Source organism: Sarcophilus harrisii, chromosome 1, assembly GCF_902635505.1.
Source record: "Sarcophilus harrisii chromosome 1, mSarHar1.11, whole genome shotgun sequence".
NCBI classification, from domain to species: Eukaryota; Metazoa; Chordata; class Mammalia; order Dasyuromorphia; family Dasyuridae; genus Sarcophilus; species Sarcophilus harrisii.
The window spans coordinates 560370958-560393983 of NC_045426.1; the positions used below are offsets into that span (position 1 = coordinate 560370958).

The 23026-nt window shown below is 33.6% G+C and overlaps 1 protein-coding gene across 5 annotated transcripts in view; it reads left to right on the forward strand.

The window, feature by feature from the left end:
• FAM217A (family with sequence similarity 217 member A) overlaps window positions 1–23026 on the forward strand; it is a 60437-nt gene that overhangs the window by 36221 nt on the left and 1190 nt on the right. For 4 of the 5 annotated variants that reach the window (XM_031946924.1, XM_023496365.2, XM_031946925.1 and 1 more), the window contains one exon: window positions 14777–16331. In XM_031946924.1, coding sequence (XP_031802784.1) covers window positions 14777–16004 — 1228 coding nt within the window. In that variant the 3' untranslated portion in view covers window positions 16005–16331. Of the gene's footprint in view, window positions 1–14776; window positions 16332–22387; window positions 22460–23026 lie in introns of those variants that run through there. The other variant, XM_031946926.1, reaches the window with a different exon arrangement.

Here is a 23026-nt window from a genome sequence, read left to right on the forward strand (position 1 = left end):
GAATTTTAAAAAGCTGAGGTGAGGGAAGGCCATTTCAGGCATGGGGAATAGGCTATAAAAGTTATAGAGATAAGTGATGAAGTATTGTGTGACAGGAACCCAAAGAAAACCAATTTGTTTTTACTAAAGTAGTATGTTATAGAAGTAGAGTATTCTATAATAAGGCTTGAGAAGAAAGGAGAAGTTGGTCATGTTTTAGAGGATTTTAAGTGCTACATAGAGAAGCTTATATTCTATTTACTGGATCAAGTTGCTACTGGAGTGTACTGAACAGGGAAATTACACTGTTGTAGGAAAATTTCTTTTGCAGCTGTGTGGAGGATAGGTTGGAGAGGTAAAGACATGGTAGGGAGATCAATTAGTATATTATTGCATTAGTCCAGTTGAGGAGTGAGGGAGCTGTGAACTAGGATTGTAGTTGTCCAGGTAAAAAGGGAAATAGATTGGCGAAATGTTGTGTAGGTAGAAGTGACTATGGATTGGATACTTGGGACATGAAGGAGAGTTGAGGAGTTGAGAGTGACACTGAAGTTATAAACTTGGTTGATTGAAAGGAAATTAATGCTGCTACAGAAAATCTGAAAATATGGAAGAATAATAGGTTTTAGGGGAAAGATAATGAGCTCTGTTTTGGACAGGTCAAGTTTGGAATGCCTTTAGATCTTCTAGTTTAAAATGTCTAGTTGGTTGACAGTTGGTGGACTGCAGCTTAGGAGAAAAATGAGGGCAAGTCACATTGAAGATTAGAATCTCCAGGATCAGAGCCTTCAACTTTGATCTTTGCTTCTGGGATCCTAGCCTAAGATCAAAGATTTAGATGCCAGACTTTTTGCTGCCAGGACCTCATCTACAATAAGGGCCACCATCCACTGACAGACCCAATCTTCCTTATTCCCTAGTGAAAAGAAATGTCACTCACAGGACTTGAGGTTGGGAGGGCCCAGTCAAAATGGAAAACATCTCTGTCCTATGGCTAGCAAACTCCTACTTCCTCCTCTCCCTATCTGTGTCATGCAGAATCCTAAGATTCTGCCTAAGAAAGAACCAGCCCTGTCCTATTCTCCATTTTCTCATCCCCATCTACTTCAACCCAGTCAAATCTCTACCTGCTTTTGTCTTTACTTTCCATTTTGCTCTCTGGAACCTTTTGTTTTATTATTAATGAATTTGTCTTTATCTTAGATCTTTTCTTCTTATGTTCTTTCTCCTTTGTAATACTCAAGGAATTCTGGCTCCCTCCAGAAGACACCAAATCCCTAGCTACACTTTCCAATCCTGGATGAACCTTCCCTAACATTGCTGAACACTAAATCAGGAGAAGGATAAGCATATTTTTTGCTCCTCATTTCCAGACTCTGCCTGCCACCATCACATAGCAACCTCTCCTTTGAGATTTGCTCTATCCATTTATATTAGTATATTGAGTTTGACAGTTTTCTATTAACCTATAGATAATCTTTCTTTCTCAAGTGCAGCTGTAGAGAAAAGTGTCCTTTTCACACCAATACTCTCTTATACTTGGAAACTTCAATATACATGCTGATGTTCCCTCAAATACCTTGACCTCCAGGTTCATCAGCGCCTTATCTCCCATATCCTTTACCTTGTCTCCACTTCACTCATGCACAGGAACAGTCTACTTCCATAACTACGAACTCTGAATTTTCTCTGTCTGACCATACTTAGCTAAGTAAACTTCCATCTTTGTCTCTGCTTTACTCTTTAAAATTATTCTTCTTCTTCATTATAATTTAATCTCCTTATCCCTCATTAATCTCCCAGGTTCTATCACTCCATTCTGGTTTCACTTTCTTTCCTTTCTAACCTGTTACTAATTAGCTTAATCTTACATTGTCCTCTCGATACATGAATCACTTGTTCCCTCTCTCATTTGTTGGTCATGCTTTGCCAAATCTAAATCCTTGACTCCTGTCACCATTTGTATATTTCCCCCCACCCCATCCTCCCTATTTTACACATTTTCTCCTCCATCTGTTTCTATTGATGTGCTAGTGAGTTGGGAAAAGTCATACAATACTGAGGGCCCCATTACCTTTTATATTATGTAATCTCCATTTCCTCTAACTGAATCTATTTTAGACTCTACAGTAGTCTTTCAAAACATCCTTATATCTTCTGAAGGTCTACTACACCACTTGCTATCTCCTCCCATTCAGCTGAGGACCTTGCTTGCAAACTTTACTGAATGCATAGGACATTCACCCAAAGCTCCATCTTCCCTATTCTTCATCTCAATATCCTTCCACATTATCCCCTATTCTCTCTTATTTTGCTCAGTCCCTGAGCAAGATGTTATTCTTCTTTCTAACCAGGCCATCTGCTATAGTTGCTCTCTTGGTTCTAACCCCTCGCATCCCTTTGCCAGTCATTCCATTCCTTCCCTTTAATTTCTTCTTGGAAAGATCTGTCCCTGTTGCCTACAAACATGCCAGAGTGTCCCCTGGGGAGAAAAAATCTTTACTTGAATCTACTTTCCCCTCAAGCTGTTGTTTAATAGGTCTCCTCTCTTTCTAAATTTAGTCGAAGTTATCTATACTTGTTACTGCCACTTCCTTTCTTTTCATTCATTTCTTCAGAATCACCCAATGATTTTTTTCATTTGCTTTTGAAAATAGCAGGAGTCCCAGAAATCCCCTAGGTATGTTTTCAAATTGGTAGAAACTTAATGGAATTGAGGGTGGGATCACCTTTTCCTAGGATACTCAAATCTAAAACTGAAAAGTGCTCACTGCCTATCAGTTTGTCCAGGGCATCTTGGATTGGTATGACATACAAATACACTTTTCTCCTATACAGAGTTCAGTAATCCACACACAAAAAAAGCATAAGAATGATTATGTACTGCTGATGACTTTAGAAGGTATTTTCTTTTTTTAATTTTATTTTGTTTTATTGAGTTTTTAAAAATTACATTTCGCATCTTACATTTAGAAATCCAACTTTGTTTAAAAAACAAACTTTCTGAGATAGAGCTAAGATGGCAGGACAATGGAAAGCAATGCAATGAGCTTCTGGCCAGAAACTTCTAAGAGATCTAGAAAGTGTACCAGACTGAATGATGGAAAAATCCATGGGAAAAAAACTTTTTTTTTCTTTTAAATTTTATTTATTTATTTATTTTATGATAGCATTTTATTTACAAGATATATGTAATTTTTCAGCATTGACCTTTGCAAAACCTTCTGTTCCAACTTTTCGCCTCCTTCCTCCTACTCCTTTCCCCAGATGGCAGGTAGACCAATACATGTTAAATATGTTAAAGTCTATGTTAAATACAATATATATATGTGTATATATATATGTATGTATATATATACATATACATATACATAGTTATTTTGCTGCATAAGAAAAATCAGACTTAGAAATAAGGTAAAATTAACCTGAGAAGGAAATCAAAAATGCAAGCAGACAAAAAGAGGAATTAGAAATGCTATGTTGTGGTTCATATTCATTTCCCAGAGTTCTTTTGCTGGGGGTAGCTAGTTCTCTTCATTCTTGAACAAACAGAACTGATTTGGTTCATCTCATTGTTGAAGAGAGCCACATCCATCAGAATTGGTCATCAGATAGTATTGTTGTTGAAGTATATAATGATCTCCTGGTCCTGCTCATTTGACTTAGCATCAGTTCATGTAAGTCTCTCCAGGCCTTTCTGAAATCATCCTGCTTGGTCATTTGTAACAGAACAATAATATTCCATAAAATTCATATACCATAATTTTTTCAGCCATTCTCCAATTGATGGGCATCCATTCAATTTCCAGTTTCTAGCCACTACAAAAAGGGCTACCACAAACAGTTTTGCACATACAGGTCCCTTTCCCTTCTTTAAGATCTCTTTGGGATATAAGCTCATTGCGGGAATAAAGAGTATGCAGAGTTTTATAAGTTTTTGAGCATAGTTCCAAATTACTCTCCAGAATGGCAATTCCACCAACAATGTATCAGTGTCCCAGTTTTCCCACATCCCCTCCAAAATTCAGTATTATCTTTTCCTGTCATCCTAGCTAATCTTAGAGGTGTGTAGTGGTATCTCAGAGTTGTCTTAATTTGCATTTCTCTGATTAATAATGACTTGGAGCATCTTTTCATATGACTAAAAATAGTTTCAATTTCTTCATCTGAAAATTGTCTATTCATATCCTTTGACCATTTATCAATTGGAGAATGGCTTGATTTCTTATAAATTATAGCCAATTCTCTATATATTTTGGAAATGAGGCCTTTATCAGAACCTTTGACTGTAAAAATGTTTTCCCAGTTTGTTGTATCTCTTCTAATCTTGTCTGCATTAGTTTTGTTTGTACAAAATCTTTTCAATTTGATATAATCAAAATTTTCTATTTTGTGATCAATAATGATCTCTAGTTCTTCTTTGGTCACAAATTCCTCAGGTCTGAGAAGTAAACTATACTATATTCTTCTAATTTATTTATAACCTCATTCTTTATGCCTAGATCATGAACCCATTTTGACCTTATCTTGGTGTACAGTGTAAAGTGTGGGTCAGTGCCTAGTTTCTGTCATACAAATTTTCAATTTTACCGGCAGTTTTTGTCAAATAGTGAATTCTTGTCTCAAAAGCCAGGGTCTTTGGGTTTGTAAAACACTAGATTATTAAAGTTATTGACTATTTTGTCCTGTGAACCTAACCTATTCCACTGATTAGCTAGTCTATTTCTTAGCCAATACCAAATGGTTTTGGTAACCTCTGCCTTATGATATAGTTTTAGATCTGATACAGCTAAGCCACCTTCATTTGATTTTTTTATCATTAGTTCCCTTGACAATCTTGACCTTTTGTTCTTCCAGGTGAATTTTGTTATTTTTTTTTAGGTCATTAAAATAGTTTTTTTGGGAGTCTGATTGGTATAGCACTAAATAAATAGATTTGTTTAGGTAGTGTTGTCATCTTTATTATATTCTCTTGACCTGTCCAAGAGCACTTAATATTTTTCCAATTGGTTAGATATGACTTTATTTGTTTGGAAAGTGTTTTTTAGTTTTGCTCATATAGTTCCTGACTTTCCCTTGGAAGATAGATTCCCAAATATTTTATACTATTGGCAGTTACTTTAAATGGAATTTCTCTTTGTATCTCTTGCTGTTGGATTTTGTTAGTGATATATAAGAATGCTGATGATTTATGTGGGTTTATTTTGTATCCTGCAACTTTGTTAAAGTTGTGGATTATTTCTAATAGCTTTTTAGTAGAGTCTCGGGGGTTCTCTAAATATACCATCATATCATCTGCAAAGAGTAATAAATTGGTTTCCTCATTACCAACTCTAATTCCTTTAATCTCTTCTCAACTCTTATTGGTGAAGCTAGCATTTCTAATACAATAGATACAATACAATACAATACAATAGTAATGGTGATAGTGGGCAACCTTGTTTCACTCCTGATCTTATTGGGAATGGTTTCGATTTATCCCCATTACATATGATGCTTGCTGATGGTTTTAAATAGAGGATACTGACTATTTTAAGGAAAAGTCCATTTATTCCTATACTCTCAAGTGTTTTTTAATAGGAATGAATATTCGATTTTATCAAATGCTTTTTCTGCATCTATTGAGATGATCATATGGTTTTTGTTAATTTGTTTATTGAATTAGTCAATTATGCCAATAGTTTTCCTAATATTGAACCAGCCCTGCATTCCTGGTATAAGTCCTACTTGGTCATGGTGTATTTTTCTGGGGATGTTGGAATCCTAGTGTCAACTCCTAGTGTCAACTGGGATGTTTTTCTATAATCTTTTTGTTAATATTTTAAGATTTTGCATCAATATTCATTACTGAGATTGGGCTATAATTTTCTTTCTCTCTTTTCAACCTACCTGGTTTAGGTATCAGTACGATGTCTGGTATCATAAAAGGAATTTGGTAGGAGTCCTTCATTCCCTATTTTTTCAAATAGTTTATATAACACTGGAGCTAATTGTTCTTTAAATGTTTGGTAAATCTACATGTAAATCCATCTGGTCCTGGGGATTTTTTCTTAGGGAGTTGATTAATAGCTTGTTCTATTTCTTTTTCTATGTGACTATTTAAGCAATTTACTTCCTCCTCTGTTAATCCGTGAAGCCTGTATTTTTGAAGGTAGTCATCCATTTCATTTAGGTTATCAAATTTATTGGCATAAAGTTGGGCAAAGTAACTTCTAATTATTTCTCTAATTTCATCTTCCTTAGTGGAAATTTCTCCCTTTTAATTTTTAAGACGAACAATTTGATTTTCCTCTTTCCTTTTTCTAAACAAATTTAGCAAAAGTTTGTATATTTTGTTAGTTTTTCATAAAACCAACTCTTAGTTTTATTTATTAATTCAATAGTTTTTTTTTTACTTTTCAATTTTATTCTTTTCTCCTTTTAATTTTAGTATTTCAAGTTTAGTATTTGATTGGGGGTTTTTAATTTGCTCTCTTTTTCTAGCTTTTTAGGTTGCAAGCCCAATTCATTGATCTTCTCTTTCTCTATTTTATTCAAGTAAGCCTCTAGAGATATAAAGTTTCCCTTTATTATTACTGATTTGGCTGCATCCCACAAATTTTGGTATGTTGTCTCTTTGTTGTCATTCTCTTAGGTGAAATTATTAATTGTGTCTATGATTTGCTGTTTCACCCATTCATTCTTTAGGATGAGATTATTTGGTTTCCAATTACTTTTTATTCTATTTATCCCTAGCTTTTTGTTGAATGTAGTTTTTATTGCATCATGATCTGAAAAGAATGCATTTACTATTTCTGCCTTTCTGCATTTAATTTTGAGGTCTTATGTCCTATAATATATGGTCAATTTTTGTATAGGTTCCATGAACTGCTGAGAAGGTGTCCTCCTTTCTGTCTCCATTCAATTTTCTCCAAAGATCTATCATACCTAACTTTTCTAATATTCTATTTACCCCTTTAACTTCTTTCTTATTTGTTTTGTGGTTTGATTTATCTAATTCTGAGAGTGCAAGGTTGAGCTCTCCCACTATTATAGTTTTCCTGTCTATTTCTTCTTGCAACTCTCTTATTTTCTCCTTTAGGAATTTAGATGCTATACCACTTGGTGTTTAGTATTGATATTGTTTCATTATCTATACTACCCTTTAGCAAGATATAGTTTCCTTCCTTATCTCTTTTAATTAGATCAGTTTTTACTTTCCACACAAATTAAGTCTGATCTAACCAACTGGAAAAATATTAAATGCTCTTGGATTGGGCGAGCAAATATAATAAAGATGACAATACTACCTAAACTAATCTATTTATTTAGCGCTATACCAATAAGACTTCCCAAAAACTATTTTATGACCTAGAAAAATAACAACAAAGTTCATATGGAAAAACAAGGTCAAGAACAAGGGAATTTGAGAAAAAAATCAAATAAAAGGTGGCCTACTATACCAGATCTAAATTATATTTATAAGGCAAGGGTTATAAAACTATCTGGTATTGCTAAAGAAATAATAGTTGATCAATGGAATAATTAGGTTCAAAAGGACAAAACAAATAACTTTAATTACCTATTTTAAAACCCAAAGACCCCAGTTTTTGGATAAGAATCTTTTTGACAAAAATTGCTGAAAATTGGAAATTAGTATGAAGAAACTAGGCATTACCCCAAACACCATAACCAAGATAAGGTCAAAATGGGTTCATGATCTAGGCATAAAGAAAGAATCATAAATAAATTGGAAGAGCATGGATAGTTTCTCAGACCTTGGAAGAGGAAGGAATTTATGACCAAGAAGAACTAGAAATCACTATTGACTACAAATTGAAATTTTGTTATATCAAATTGAAAAGTTTTGTAAAAAAAAACTAATGAAGCAAGATTAGAAGGAAACAATAAACTTGAAAACATTTTTTACAGTCAAAGGCTGATAAATACTCATTTCAAAAATAAAATTGACTCTAAATAAGAAATCAAGATTTCAATTGATAAATGGTCAACGATATGAAAAAGACAATTTTCAGATATGAAAAATAATACTATCATATGAAAATTTTCCAAATCACTTTATCAAGTAAAATTAAAAACTCTGAATACCCTTACCCTTCGATTGGCCAGAATGTCAGGGAAAGATAATCAGAATGTTGGAGGGATATGGGAAAACAGGGACACTGATACATTGTTGGTGGAATTGTCCAATCAGCCATTCTGGAAACAATTTGGAACATACCCAAAATTATCAAAAATTGCATTACCCATTTGGTGTCTCTACTGGGCATCCCAAGGTACTAAAAAGGGAAAGGGACCTATATTAAAATGTTTGGGCATTTTTTATAAAGCTGGAAAATAATGATGCCCATCAATTGGAGAATAGTTAGTAAATTGTGGTATATAAGTTATGGAATTTATTGTTCTGGGAAAAAATAAGCGAAGAATCGAAGGATTGGGGACTTACATGAACATGTACAAAATAGGCAGAACCAGGAAATCTTATATACCTCAACAAGATACTTTGAGGATTATTCTGATGGAATTTCTTCAACAAAGACAAGATCCAACAGTTTCAATTGATCAGGATGGCAGAAGCACTACACCCAAAAAGAATACTAGAAATGAATAAACTCTTTTTTGTTCTTCTTCCCAGGTTATTTTACCTTCTAAATCCAATTCTCCCTGAGCAACAAGAAAACTGTTAGTTCTGCCACATATATTGTATCCAAGATCTACAATCTATTTAAATGTATAGGACTGCTTGCCATCTGGGGAGAGGGTGGAGGGAGGGGGGAAAAATCAGAACAAGTAGTGCAAGGGATAATTTGAAAATACCTGGTGGGTTCTGTCAATAAAAAGTTATTAAAAAAAAATTAGATCAGTTTTTGCTTTTGCTTGATCTGAGATCAGGATGGCTACCCCTGCTTTTTTGACTTCACCTGAAGTATAATAGATTCTGCTCCAGCCTTTTACCTTTACTCTCTATGTATCACCCTCCTTTAAATGTGTCTTGTGTAAACTACATATTGTAGGATTCTGGCTTTTGTCTGCTATCCTCCTCCACTTTGTGGGAGAGTTCATCCCATTAACATTTACAGTTAAAACTACTAATTCTGTATTTCCTGCCATCATCTTATCCCCAGATTATGCTTTTCTTTTTCTTTTTCCCCTGTTACTTCCCTGCCCAGTATTAAACTTATGGGCACCATTTCCTCATCAGCTCTCTCTTTGAATCCCCTCCACCTCCCTTTGGTCCCTTTCCATTCTTTATATCTTTCCCCCTTATTACTCTTTTCCTTTTCTCTTTTCCTCTCCCACTTTTTAATGAGGGTGAGAGAAGTTTCTCTGTAAACCAAATATGTCTAATATTTTTGAGCCAAATCTGAAGAGAGTAAGATTCACACAATGTTCCTCTATCTCCCTAAATTCCCTCATATATGATGAAGTTTTCTTTGCCTCTTTGTAGGATGTAATTTCCCTCTTTTTATCTCCCCTTTTCTCTTTTTCTGATATTTTCCCCTTTCCACTTTTATTTCTCTTTTTTGTATTATAGCAGTAAAATAAAATTTTACATATGCTCTTTATATATGCCATAACAGAAATACAGTTCTCAAGAGTTCTTTTTATCTTTTATGCTTCTCTTGAGTCCTATATTTGAAGGTCAAATTTTTTGTTTAGCTCTGGTTTTTTCATTAGGAATAAATGGAATTCACATGTTTCATTGAATGTCCATCTTTTTCACTTGGAAGAAAATGCTCAGCTTAGCTGGTTTTTTGGTTGCATTCAAAGTTCTTTTGCCTTTTGGAATACCAAATTCCAGGCCCTTCAATCCTTTAATGGGGAAGCAGCTAGATCTTGAGTGATCCTTATTATGGCTCCTTGGTATTTGAATTGTTTTTTCTGGCTGCTTGTAATATTTTTTCCTTAGTCTGATAGTTCTGAAATTTAACTACAGCATTCTTTGGAGTTTTTATTTTGGGGTTTCTTTCAGGAGGTGTTCGATGAATTCTTTCAGTGCTTTTTTTAGCTTCTTGATTCTATTAGATCTGGGAAGTTCTCTTGGATGTTTTCCTGTAAAATAATGTCTTAGGCCCCTTTTTTATCATAATTTTCAGAAGTCCAATAATGCTCAGATTATCTCTCCTAGATCTATTTACCAGATCTTTTGTTTTTCCAAGTAAATATTTAACATTTTTTCTATTTTTTTGGTTTTGCTTGACTGATTCTTAATGTGTGAATGAGTCATTCATTTCTATTTGTTGTTAAGTTCTGATTTTTTTTCAGTTCTGATTTTTAATAAGTAATTTTTGTTCATTAGCTTTACTTCCTTTTTTATATGTCCAATTGAGTTTTTAAATAAGTTTTTTTGCTCTATGGAATTTTTTTCCATTTCACTATTTTTTTTTAATTGAGTTATTTTCTTCTTCCAATTCACAAATGCTACTTTCCTGGGAGTTCTTTATCTTTTCCAATTCACAAATTCTGTTTCCCTCGGAATTCTTTACCTTTTCTAGTTCACATTTCAGGAAGTTGTTTTCTTCTTCCACTTTATCTTCCACTTTATCAAATCTCTTTAAATGAGTTATATAACTTTTCCATACACTCTTGCAGAGTTTTTCTTTCCTTTCCCCATTTTTCTTCTAGCTCTCTTTTAAGATCTTTTATAATTTCTTCTAGGAGAGCCTTGTATAAAGGGGATCAGGTTATATCTCCCTTTGGGGTTTTGTCTGGAGACTGTCTGCTAATAATCTCCTGATGGTTGGAAACCTGTTCTCTTTCTGTATAGAAGCTATCTATAGTTAGCATTCACTTGGCTTTTTTGCTTATTTTTTTTTAAAAAAGCCCTTAGGGTCTGCCTTCAGGGCAAAGAGGTTACCAGCTTACTCTATAAAGAGGGATAGATGGACAGTAGCTGTCAGACAGTATTTTCAATATTCTACACCAGTCCTACTCTACCACTACACAACAGAATTTTCTACTCTTTGAACAGTCGCTACTACAATCTAGTCTCTGTGGTATAGCATAAAGAATGCTGGACTTTAAGTCAACAGAGCTGGGTTGAAATCTTGGTTCTTCTACTCTGTGACCATGAGCAAATCACTTAACAAATCTCTATGCCTAAGTTCCTTATCTGTAAAATGAAGGGGATTAGACTCCATGGCCTTTGAGGTTCTATCCAGTTTTAAATCTATGAGATGTTGTAAAGCCATACTAGAAACACAGATGTCACTGACAGTGACTCAGCAAGCATAACTTCCAGGTCTTTCAGTACTATGTAGTAGTTCATCATGGCATGGTGACTTGACCTCCTTGAGGACTGATTGCTATAGAAGTACTCTTACCTATCTCACTTATCTTGAATTTTCAACTTGAATTTATTTTATGCACATTTGTGTTTTTAGGTAGCTGTCCTTTTCCCCCTTCAGAATCCTGTTTCATAGACATTTAATTTTTGAGTTTTTCATTCTTGGACTGATGTAATATTAGACTGTGGGTTCTTACCTCTAAAATGTTTCACATATGCTCTTCCATAAGTCTACAGTACATATCAAACTATGTCTAGCTTTCTTTTCCTGTAGCACTGTTTCTAAGATGGGGTGGTCAGTTTCTTTTAAAAATTACAATAAGAAGGGTCAATTAGGTAGCGCAGTGGATAGAACACCAGCCCTGAATTCAGGAGGACCTGAGTTCAAATCTTGCCTCAGACACTTAACACAGACTTAACCCTAATTGCCTTAGTGCCAAAAAAAAAAAAAGTTACCATAATTTTGACATCAGCAGTTTTTTCCTTATTGGTCAGATTGATTCAGCATTGTAACTTCTCTTATTGTTTCCTTTACTTTGAAGAAATAAATAACCATTAAATTTCTGCTTTTTTGTGAAGTGACTAGATGTAACGTTTTTCATCATTAAGATAAGCCAGCTCAGCATCAGATTTGTCATGTTTCCTGAATTCCTTTTCTGTTTCTTTCCAAGGAGTTGATAAAATATACTCCCACAATAGTATATACTCCCACAATAGTATCACTTCTTTCTCTGTTGATCTCTAGATTATTCATTTTTTTTCCATTTTCCCCTCTTTTCTCTGGTTCTTGGATTTTTTTACTTTGTGTTTTTTTCCTCAATATTCAGTGCTACTTTACTGTTCCTTTCTTTTTTTACTCCTTTTGAAATAAATATTCAGTTCATTAGTGCCCACAGTGTGCCAAGTATTGTGCGAGGATCTGGATATATAGCTACAGAAGAATTTTTTATCTTTCCATAGTCATAGTACAATAAGTCTAATCCCACTAGATCTTAAGGATAGCATATGTGTTTTAAATTTGTCTCCATCAGGGTTTCTAGTTTACCCTCTTAATCACCCATATTTTTTGCATTCACTTATAAATAGCTGAAGTTGTGGATTTCATTGCCAGTTTTTTTTTCTTGAATATAGATTCCTTTGAATGAAGAAGCCTCTTTACTGCCATTCTTATATTCAGAATTATAATTGGTGCTTTCTGGCTTCCTGCTGCTTTTCCAGTTTAAAGCCATTCAAATAAAGGAAAAAACATGTATTTTATCAGTGTTTGTTGATCCATTGTAAGTATTTTAAGTCTTGTACCAGGACTCTATATCCTATTCTCAGATACATATTCTTCAGAAGCTTTTCACTTCCTGCATCTACCTGTCTTCTGAAGCCTCTTCTTTTATTTGACAGTAGTGATGTAATGCCATTTTTACCAAGAAATTTTTAAATACAATGTCTTACTTTTCTTAATTGTGATTGTATAGTACTTTACTTCCTCTCTTCTTAATGTTTTAGAAACATTTATACTTTTCCTGGAATTAAGAAAGCAGATACATCCCTAAATATCATATAGTCTATTTTTAAAAATCCCTATTCTGAGTTGTAGTTTTGGTTCTGGGATTAACATGCTATATAATTTTGGACATGTCACCCATGTCTTCCTTTCCTCATCTGTTTGTGGACTAAATATTAATAATTCACACACTTGTTTTTTACTGATTTGTAGTTTGAAAAATACTGTTATAAACAACTCTGTGGAGTAGATAACATATGAATTGTCCCCATTTCACAGATGAGGAAATTGGGGCTTGAAGAATTTAACTGGCTTTCTCATCATCATGTAGCTAGTAAATGGCAGAATTTGGAATGTGAATTCAAATCCAGTATTGTTGCCTTTCTTTTATTCCTTGCTGCTTTGGTTTTCCAGATATAAATTCTATGATTTAGATATTAAAGCTAAAGGGGGAATTAAATTCATAGGAAAGGGATATGTGTGGTATATATGCAAAAGTATATAAAAGTACATGGCATAGAAGAAGGTCTTAAAAATATTTTAAAAGCATCATACTCTACTTTGATATGGTGAGGCCTACGTAATACAGTGTACTTTAGTGATTGAAATAAGACAAGATAAGTTAGGGAATACCTTTTAGAAGATATAGTTGAACCAGATTTTGAAGAATGGAGACTCAGTGAGTAAAAAAGAGGGAATTGTGTGTTCTATTGGAAGAAATAATAGGTGGTGCAAAGCATTGGATGCAAGACTCGGTCATATTCCAAAGCAGGTTATAGTCCTGGTCAGACCACATATATAGGAGTTTCATTCTGGCTATCAACATTTGGTGTAGGACTTTCCCAAGGACTTGAAAGAAGAGTGACAAGTTGAGGATACATATATTCAAAAACATGTCATATAAATATCATTTGAAAGAACTGAGAATGTTAAGCCTAGAGAAAAAGATTCAAATATTAGAAAGATTTGTAGAGTTAGAGGTTATGTTATGTAACCCCAAGAATCACTAGGTGAAAGTTAGAGAGGCAAGTTTCTGTTCAATATATGGAAAATCTTTCTTAGAATGAGAGCTATCTAAAATAGAATGTGCTGCTTTGAGAGAAAATCTTTTAGCCCAAACTAGTTAACCATTTGTCAGGATTATTATATTTTAGTTATTAGAAAGGGTACTAAGTGACTTCTGATGTACCTTCCAAGCTTTTATTCTTCTGCGATTCTAGGGGAGCCAACAAATGTGAAAGGCTGTGGTGGATACGTGTCAGTGAACAACAAACAAGTTGGTGAAATTGGGAAGATTGAGGAAGATAGAGAAGCCTTTATGATCAGAGAGGAATTTGGATTAGATATGAAATGTGATATCCCTTCTAATAAATAATAGCTGACATTTATATAGCAGTTTACATTTAGTTTTACAATTAGAAGACATGGGATTTTAGTTGCAACTATGACACTTATTAGAGATATGAAACACTGGGTAAGACATTTCTCTGAAGCTCAGTGTCCTCTTTTGGAAAATTGGGATGAGTCATATTTCCTATCTTGCCAGATTTGGAGAGCACATATATAAATGTGAGCTGTTATTATTATTATATGCAAATACTATCAATGAATAGGAAAGATACTATGTCTGGTTATAGTGCTTCTGGGGGGGGGGGGGTAGATAAACTTATGGTATCTCTAATCTGTTCTAATCTAGGATGTGCTTAAATTAATTTAAAAATAATTTGTCATGCCTTGAATACTAGATAAAATTAGAATTGAAAATGATAATTTTACTTTGAATATTTATGCAAAATAGTCCTGGACTTTAAATAGAAATATGGCTGTAATAATTGATTGGTAAATTAACTCAGAATACTTGGTTTAGTTCACAGATAATTATTCAGGATTCTGAAAGTTAACATTTTCTGTATAGGTTTCTATGGTTAAAATTCAAAAATTTTATTACTTATATTACTTTGTTCATTTCTATAACATTCTAACTCTAGTAAATAAATCCAATTTTTTTTAAGGGATTTCCAAAAATCTTCAATGGAAAGTGGCTTTAATATAAATAGTAATCCTCTAAGGCTCTTCACTCTGAACCACTCATTAACAGATGCTTCAGTTGACAAACAAGCTAGTTCTTACTCTGGACTGCAACAAGACATGCCATTAAGTCTCTGCTGGCCTTATGCTGATGGAGACTTTTGTAAAGATAGAAGTGAGTCTCAGAGTAACTCATATCTAGCTATAGAAAGCAATAATGGTGAAACTTTATCTGCTTCAAATTGGAATACGAAATATGGGAATAGCAGCATAGAAGAAAATCTTACTGACGAAAGTGATTTATCAGAAAATGAAAAAGTAAGTGATACATTACTCACTTACTTTAAAAAGATGGACCTAAACTTAAAGCCAGAAGTAATAGAAGACTTTGAAGAATCTTTTTTAGAACAGCCAAGTGAAGCATTTTCATATCCTGATTTTCTCCCACCACCTTTTAATACTATAGACTTGCACAAACTGGCCTTCTCAAAATCTGAAAATTGGAAAGTGGCATTAGATCCTATAGAAAGCTCCATTGAGCAGTTGATAGGTCGTTTATTGGAAATGGAAAGGATACAGCATCTAACTATACAAAAGGAAAAGCCAAAGATACCAGTCAATTGCTCTACTCAAGTCATTACTGAAAGGCCCAGTTCATCCAAAGGTTCATCCAAACAGAAGCCAGCAAAATATCCTGAATCTCTGCCCCTTCAGACAGCTTGTACAGATAAAAATAGAGAAAAAAGAAAAAACACTAATTTTTGCAAACTTGAGCAGAATACTTCAAAATGCAGTTGGAACAACGGTGGTAAATATAAGTGGAATTCCAGACCACCATCTATCAGAAGCTCTTCTACTACAAAACAGATCATTGCTACTTATGATGATTTTAAAATTCCCAAAGGTTCCTCTTTAAGTCCATGCCAAGAAGTTTCATCCAGGCCCACGTCAAGCCATTCCATTGCTCAAACAACTCAACCATTGGTTAAAATGGTTTCAACAAGATGTCTACAGCCAAAGTCTCCGATACCTGTTACATCCCTCTCTCTTTTTTTGCCTGAGGCACAAGAAGGCAAACCATCAAGAAGCAAAAAGAAACTTTATCGGAAAAATATAGCTGTAAATAGACCATTACATGTTCAGAAGAGGCATTGTTTATCTCCTTCATCTACAGCTAAATGTGAGAAGTGCTCACATGTTGACCAAAAATAACCTTTTTTTTCTGTCTTTATTCTCATTGGGAACAAACCTAGCCCACCAAACTGATTGAAATCTGATTTATCACTCCCAGTTAGAGGTATTTCAAACTAAAACCCCAAAGATTAATTGAAGTGATGTGAAGTAAATCTTGTGAAAATTACTACTTTGTCTTCACATAAAAGTGGGAGTTTTAATGATGAAGACAGATCTAAGAAATCTTTTGTTTTGTCACCAAGAAACATTTTTATTGAGAAAACCAAATTCTACATTGTCCTTTTGCTGTGACTGTTTTCCAGTGTAATTACATCAAACATCAATAAATTGGATAATTGACTTTAATTGTATTGCTAATTGTTTCATTGGAATATTTGTTTTGTTTGAAAAAGAATATCATATGTAATATATACTGATATTATAATAGCAATTTTTGGTGATATTCTACCATCTCCCTTTACTGCAACTTTTAAAAAAATTTCCTTATTCCAATTATGTAGTGTCTGGGCTAGCTTTCTGGAGGTCCTTCAGACGGGCCTTGGTCTCAGCAGGATAGTTTATTGTTTCCTTCACAGTCTGTCCCAGTCTGACCCCTTCACAGTCTGTTCACTTTGACTGATTGACCTTGTCCCTAGTTCTCTCAGCCCTTAAATACCCTATTGCAATTACATCATTATAGTATGCTAAATATATGTGAACTAGAGAACCATTACATCACCATACTAAGTACTAGAGAACCATTATCTCATCAATTCCACTGAGTGAACACCTTGTTGTATCTGGAGTTTCAAGTATACTACTCCAGAGTTCAGCCCCTTTACACAATTATCTTTTTTCACTCATTCTTTTTTATCCTTCCTTCTTTCATACCTGTCTTTTGTATTAATGTATTTCAGGAAGTTCATATTAGCAATTAAAGCTAAAGTGGTGACTAACTCAAGAGCTAAATTAATAATACCATGTACTTATGCTTTTTGAAGACATATTTCTATTTCCTAGGCCTTGTCACTTGTTTTAAAAGGATGCTAGAGGATGAATCAAAAAGATCTGAGATGAGATCCACTTATTTCAGACACATTAGGAATAAGAAACTGTGATTTAATCATTGTAGGAAAACCATCCCTTTTCATTTTTCCACCAATGCTGCTCAGAAATTTTGTAGATTGTCCAGATTGTCCTGTTGAATGATTTGCCTAGAGATATACAATAATTTTTAGACAGGATTTCTGCTTGCCCTAGTTGCCTCTGTAGAGAAGATTGAATCGTGAAATAACAATGTGTCTCATTTTATTTTCCACAGCACTTGATATAGTATGCACGTAGTGGGTACTCAAAACAATTTTAATCGAATTCTGTTCCTCCTACCACCACCAAACCACAGCTTGGTCATTTCTAATGTTTCTCTCATTTATCTTGCTGCACATAAAACTCTATGTACCAGGTCATATATGAATTTACATGCTAATTTTCAGGAGTTTAGATTTCAATTTTTTTCAATACTTAAAAAGACTATTATATAGAACAGAGATCAAATTTGTGTTATGTTGTTCCAAACTATGAAAATTAAGATCCAAAGGATATAGATTTTATAACAATATAAGAGAGAATGGCATCCAGATTATGCAACAGTACCTAAGACATGCTTTCAAAGCTATCTTTATCAAAATTAATATGAGACTGAATGGCCATCTTGAATGTAGGATGACGTAGTGAGGCTTTGTGCCATATTAAAGAGATTGGATTGGATGACCTCAAATGTCTTGTCTAGTCCTAAAATGCTGATCCAACAGCAGTGACAAGAAAAATCCGTTGTTAAGAAGTGATGGTAGTTATTAGCTTTTCTATTCCTTCATTTGGAATATCACACCAACTTTTTTTTAAAAATTACTAATTTACAATTTTGCAATTGACTTCCAAAATTGCCTCAATTTGAAAAATTATACCTTGACTATGATAACTATAGATACCCCAAGTGCAAGAGAACAACTTCAGTGAATGAGATTTTATAATTAAAATTTCTGAAATTTCCTTCAAACAGTTCTTAATGGAATTATTACTTCGAAGACTACCAACATGGGAATTTCTTTCATACATGGGAGGTGGGGAATTTGCAACTGAAACATTTTCAAAAACCAGATATAAAATGATTTGTACTATAGAGGCAGTTATGACCTTCATAGCCCATTTTAAATCCTCAAACTCTGACATGTTGATACTTTTCCCAATAGCACACATTCTATGACCCTCTATACCTCATTAACCGATTAAGTTGCTCTGGCCAATGCACTGATGAGCCTTTCTAAACCCCGAAGTTTAGTCAGTTTATCTGGATTCATTTAACATTTCCAACTAGGTTAAGACCTATTGGAATTTGCCTTTAGCCTTCAAGAAACCAGGGTTATTTTCATGCCATCGTACGAGTTTAGAATAAGATTTTAGGTGGTCTGGATCTATAGTTTTATGGGTATGAACTCCCCCTGTGGAATCCCTCAATCAAAGCATATTAGCAACTCATTCAAGTCTTAGTTGCCTGCAGCAGACTGGATATATAGAATTGCCATTAACAGCTTCTATTAGGACTAGGAACCCAAATCTTCTGTACTGCACAACTTCAGGCCACTTCTCCTGTATTTACATGTGAAGATCAAGCAGGACATAATGGCACATGCCTATAGTCCCTGCTGCCAGGGACCCCAAGACTGAAGATTTTGAGCTTAGATTCTGAAGGCTTAAATATGATCAGGGGATTGGCTGTCCAAACTGAGTTACGTATCAGTTATAGCAAGTCTCAAGAATATTTTCCTGAGGGTTGATAATCTGGCCCAGGTGAAAGGAATAGGTCAGAAATGGCAAATCTGAATCGGAATGGGTCCCATTGTAATGATGTTTATATAGCCCTGCAATGTTTGCAAAGCCGTTATCAAATATTTTATAATCGATCACTGTAGGAGGGAGGTGCTATCATTTCTATTTTATAAATGAAGCATAAGTGAGGCTGACTTGCCAGGAGTCAATTATGTTTTGACCCAGCTGCTTAATAAATGTTAATGTGGGTTGTTAAGGTAAAGTCGCATCCCCATTATGACCCTTACTCCTCTGAAAGATGGAGATTTCCTATAATTGTTTAGATTCATGTAAATAATATAAACATTATACAGGGCTGCAAATATCCTTGAGGCATCCTGTAAGTCTTCTCAGACATTTCCCCACTGCATTATTTGTACTGTAGATTAATTCCTTTTCAGATAAAGAGAGCAATAACTTTAGCTCATTTGATTCAATCTGAAAAAACAAATCCCAGTCATCATCAAACCCACTTCTTAAAAACAAACAAACAGAGCATTTTCAGAGAGAAACATATTTATTTAAGAAACTCTTATGAAGATATACAGTTCAATTTGATAAAAGAAGAAATTTGTACTGCTGGTTCCAAAAAAACTTAAAATTTCGTGTCCTTCAAATTTTAAGAACTTCAGTTCTGTTTATTTTTTTGTTGTTGTTGATATTCTTTACAAATAATAAATTTTGCTAAATGGCCAAAAAATTGAAATTATCCTTTCTTTGAAAGCTGATTACTTCCAACACAAGTACAGTCTATTTAAATAAACACAGTGGTCTAAGAAAAACCATTAAGTAAATCAAATCTAGAAAATAAAGACTGGATAATCAATTTCAAAACAATCAAGACTAAACAGAAAGAGCTTTGGGATGCTCCAATTAGTGAGTCTTCATTGTGTCCTTATAAAACTTGGAAATATTTTGTGTCTCCATTCTCATATGATACTCTACAACTATTTGCTTTACATCTTATTGTAAGATGTATCCAAAAAATTTACTTTTTTTCCCATTCATTTCAGAGGCATGCAAACAAGACTGGAGATATGAAATCTATCCTTCCAAAATAGACTTCTTAGAATCTTAACTTTAAAACTTAATTGGCTGTAAAATATGGAAGACTACATGCCTCAGAATATTTATTTATAGCAAATGATATAAATAGTACAATAATAACATAGCAATTTTTATGTACTATAATGCAGTTTTTTAGCAGCCCACTGCATTCAATATTTGGAAAATAGAACAAATAATTCTAAATTAAGAAGTGGTGAATTCTAACTTGAATAAACATTTTTGGGAATTTTAGTAGGCTATCTATTTCTAAAGCAATCGTTTATTACCATTTTCCCTGGCAGGCCTAGTACTTAAGATCAATTAGGAAAAAAAAGCTAACACATCGACCTCATGATCAAAGTTAGCCAGCTCCCCCCCCACCCCACCCCCAAAAAAGATAAAGCAAAAGCATGCTGAACTCAATCTTCTTTCTCTTGTCAAATGAGTGTCCTTTAATGGAAGAAATGTACATTACATTTGTATTTGAAATTTGTACTGTATTTTCCTTGATGCTAAAAAATTGGCATGATCTGATTTGGGTATGTATATATATATATATATATATGGTCTATCTTTGAAAGCTATTTTGAGATAGTAAAAGCTAAACAGTAAATTTGCACACCTAAGCATTTTATTAATGAATAATTTATAAGGTTACAGCATATGTTTTTGCTACTGTGGGAAACAATCAAGTATTTTAAAAGTATATTAAAAGGAATAAAACATACAACACAAATACTTAAAACAATGTTTTTGCTATTTAGTAGTTTAGAAATGTTTCTGAATCATCCTTCTAAAATAAAGGCATACAAGAATACCAAATTCAAATGAAGGAAAAAAAAAAAGACTAGAGAGGCACATTTCATCAAGTGACCAATAACTAAGCAAAGAAAATGTGCTCCTTAATCCTTATTACAGTTCAACATGCCATGAAATAATTAAGTTGTATCTTCAACATTGCAGAGAAACAGGCTTCCCATATCTTGATCATTTAAATGCAAAAGGTTCTTCTGAAGAATAGTCACTTACCCTATATACGGAGGGAAAAGAGAGATTAAGAAAGGGATAGTATGCTATTTTACCTACAAAAATGACTGCAGATTACTTATAAATTAACTTAAGAATACATTATGACACAGTAAAGACAAATGAACTTGGTGACTATTCCAGTAAAATAGTACATTCCATCCAGGAGTAGTAAAAGTTTAAAAATTGTGCATTTGGCATATGGAGAGTGATGAGGTACTTGGTAATGTAATACTATATACATCTCTAATTTCATATGATATGCCTCAAAAAAGAAGCAGCTATTCATCTTTACCAACAACAAAAAGTACAGTATATATATTCCTTGTCTAAATTTGTATTAGGCAAAGAATTGTTTTTAATGACAAACATTTTGGCCTACAGAGCCACAGTGCTTCTGATTTAAGTACTCTGAAAATAAAGTACAGATAAAGCAGAGTTTGGGGAAAAAAAATGTTGGAATGAAACAATAAATTTTGTGTCTTCTACATGACAATTTGACAAGCTAATTTGTCAGTACAATAAAATGCTCCAGGTTCAAAGACATTTACTAAAATGATCAAGAACCTGAATTTTATTTAATTGTAAGGAACATGCTAATAGATAATATATATGACATCATCTTCTAAAATCTAATGTTTTTAAAATCAGTATGAAAAGTGAGGCATTAGTACACACTGGGAAATTAGCATGGCTATAAGTTAAGAATAACTACAGAGGTTAGTAGGAGCTTGAAATAGATAAGATCTTCAATATTTTCATTAATTTAAATCTCTTTGGCAAAACTTAAGTTTGGGCTCGAGGGAACTAAGTTTAAAATGCCTGTCTCTAAGCTTTTCACACCTACTACTATATATCACTTAGATTTTATAGTTGTGAAGAAAAAGAAAAACTAATCTTTGATTATCCTGCTGGTATGAAAATTTCAAGAGCATTAATGGAATACTTTCTTAAAATAAAACTTTTAAAGATTAAGAATTACTAGGAGGCAAATTATTTGCTAATCTTCCCTGCACCTGGCCTAACTATTTAACAAAAGACTGAAAATAACTAGTTAAAGAAAAGATGGATTCTGGTAAATGGCTCTCCATTCCCTCTCCCCTCCCCCCAATAATTCTTAATTTAAAAAAAAAATTAGGTTGCTATTTTAAAATATATAATTTACACAAATAATTTCATTACTGGTTGCCTTTTGAAAGCAAAAAATTTAAGTGACTTTAAATGAAAAAATTCAAATGACAGGATCATAGACTTAAGAGCCAGACCTTAGGGGTCACAGTTCTGCTCCATTTTATGCTCTTCCTTCATTCCAAACAAAGAAAAAGCACAGCCATCAAACAAAAACACCTTACAGATGAACATCACAATAGTAATACTATTCTAGGAAGCATCAAGAATACAAAAACATGAAACCTAAATCGGAATGCTGAAAACTAAAAAATTAGACAAAACTAAATGGAGAGTATTTTTTGTATCTTTTATAGGACAGAAACCTTAGCTCATGTCTTCTGGTTGTCATCATCTTCCTTGAGCTGCACCTACAACACAAAGAACAAGTAAACAAGCAACTTTATGTTTTTAAAGAATAGTTAATATGCTTTGAAGGTATAAGGTGAAGTGTTTCTAGTGGATGTTATCACATTTCATTATTAAATAATGATGTAAAATGGTGCTATGAAATCAGCAGAAGCATCAAATTATATCTGTAGGGAACTGTTAATGAGAAAATCCAAACGTGCAGCATGTTATCACCTATGTAAAATAAAGGACACTGGAAGAACTACAACTAGTAGTCTATGATATACAAAAGCTGCATTTTTGGTTGTCTTCAAAAGACATAGTATAAAAATCGATTTTGGTTTTAAGGACTATACATGAAGAGACAGGTTGTAGGTTCAGATAGCTATGTTACATCACCCATCACCTGCCTGTTGTAGTTTCATGTCCTTAATGGGGCACAACCCACCAGCAGAATGCCTGCTGTTCTGATTTTCCATCCTTGAATGCACCAAATGTGCCTGTTTGTTGTAATTACGTGCCTAGGTGAACAAAAAAAAAAAACCCATTTACTATTTCTTAAACTATTTTAAAATCTAAAAGTTGATTTTCCATACTTGTTAAAT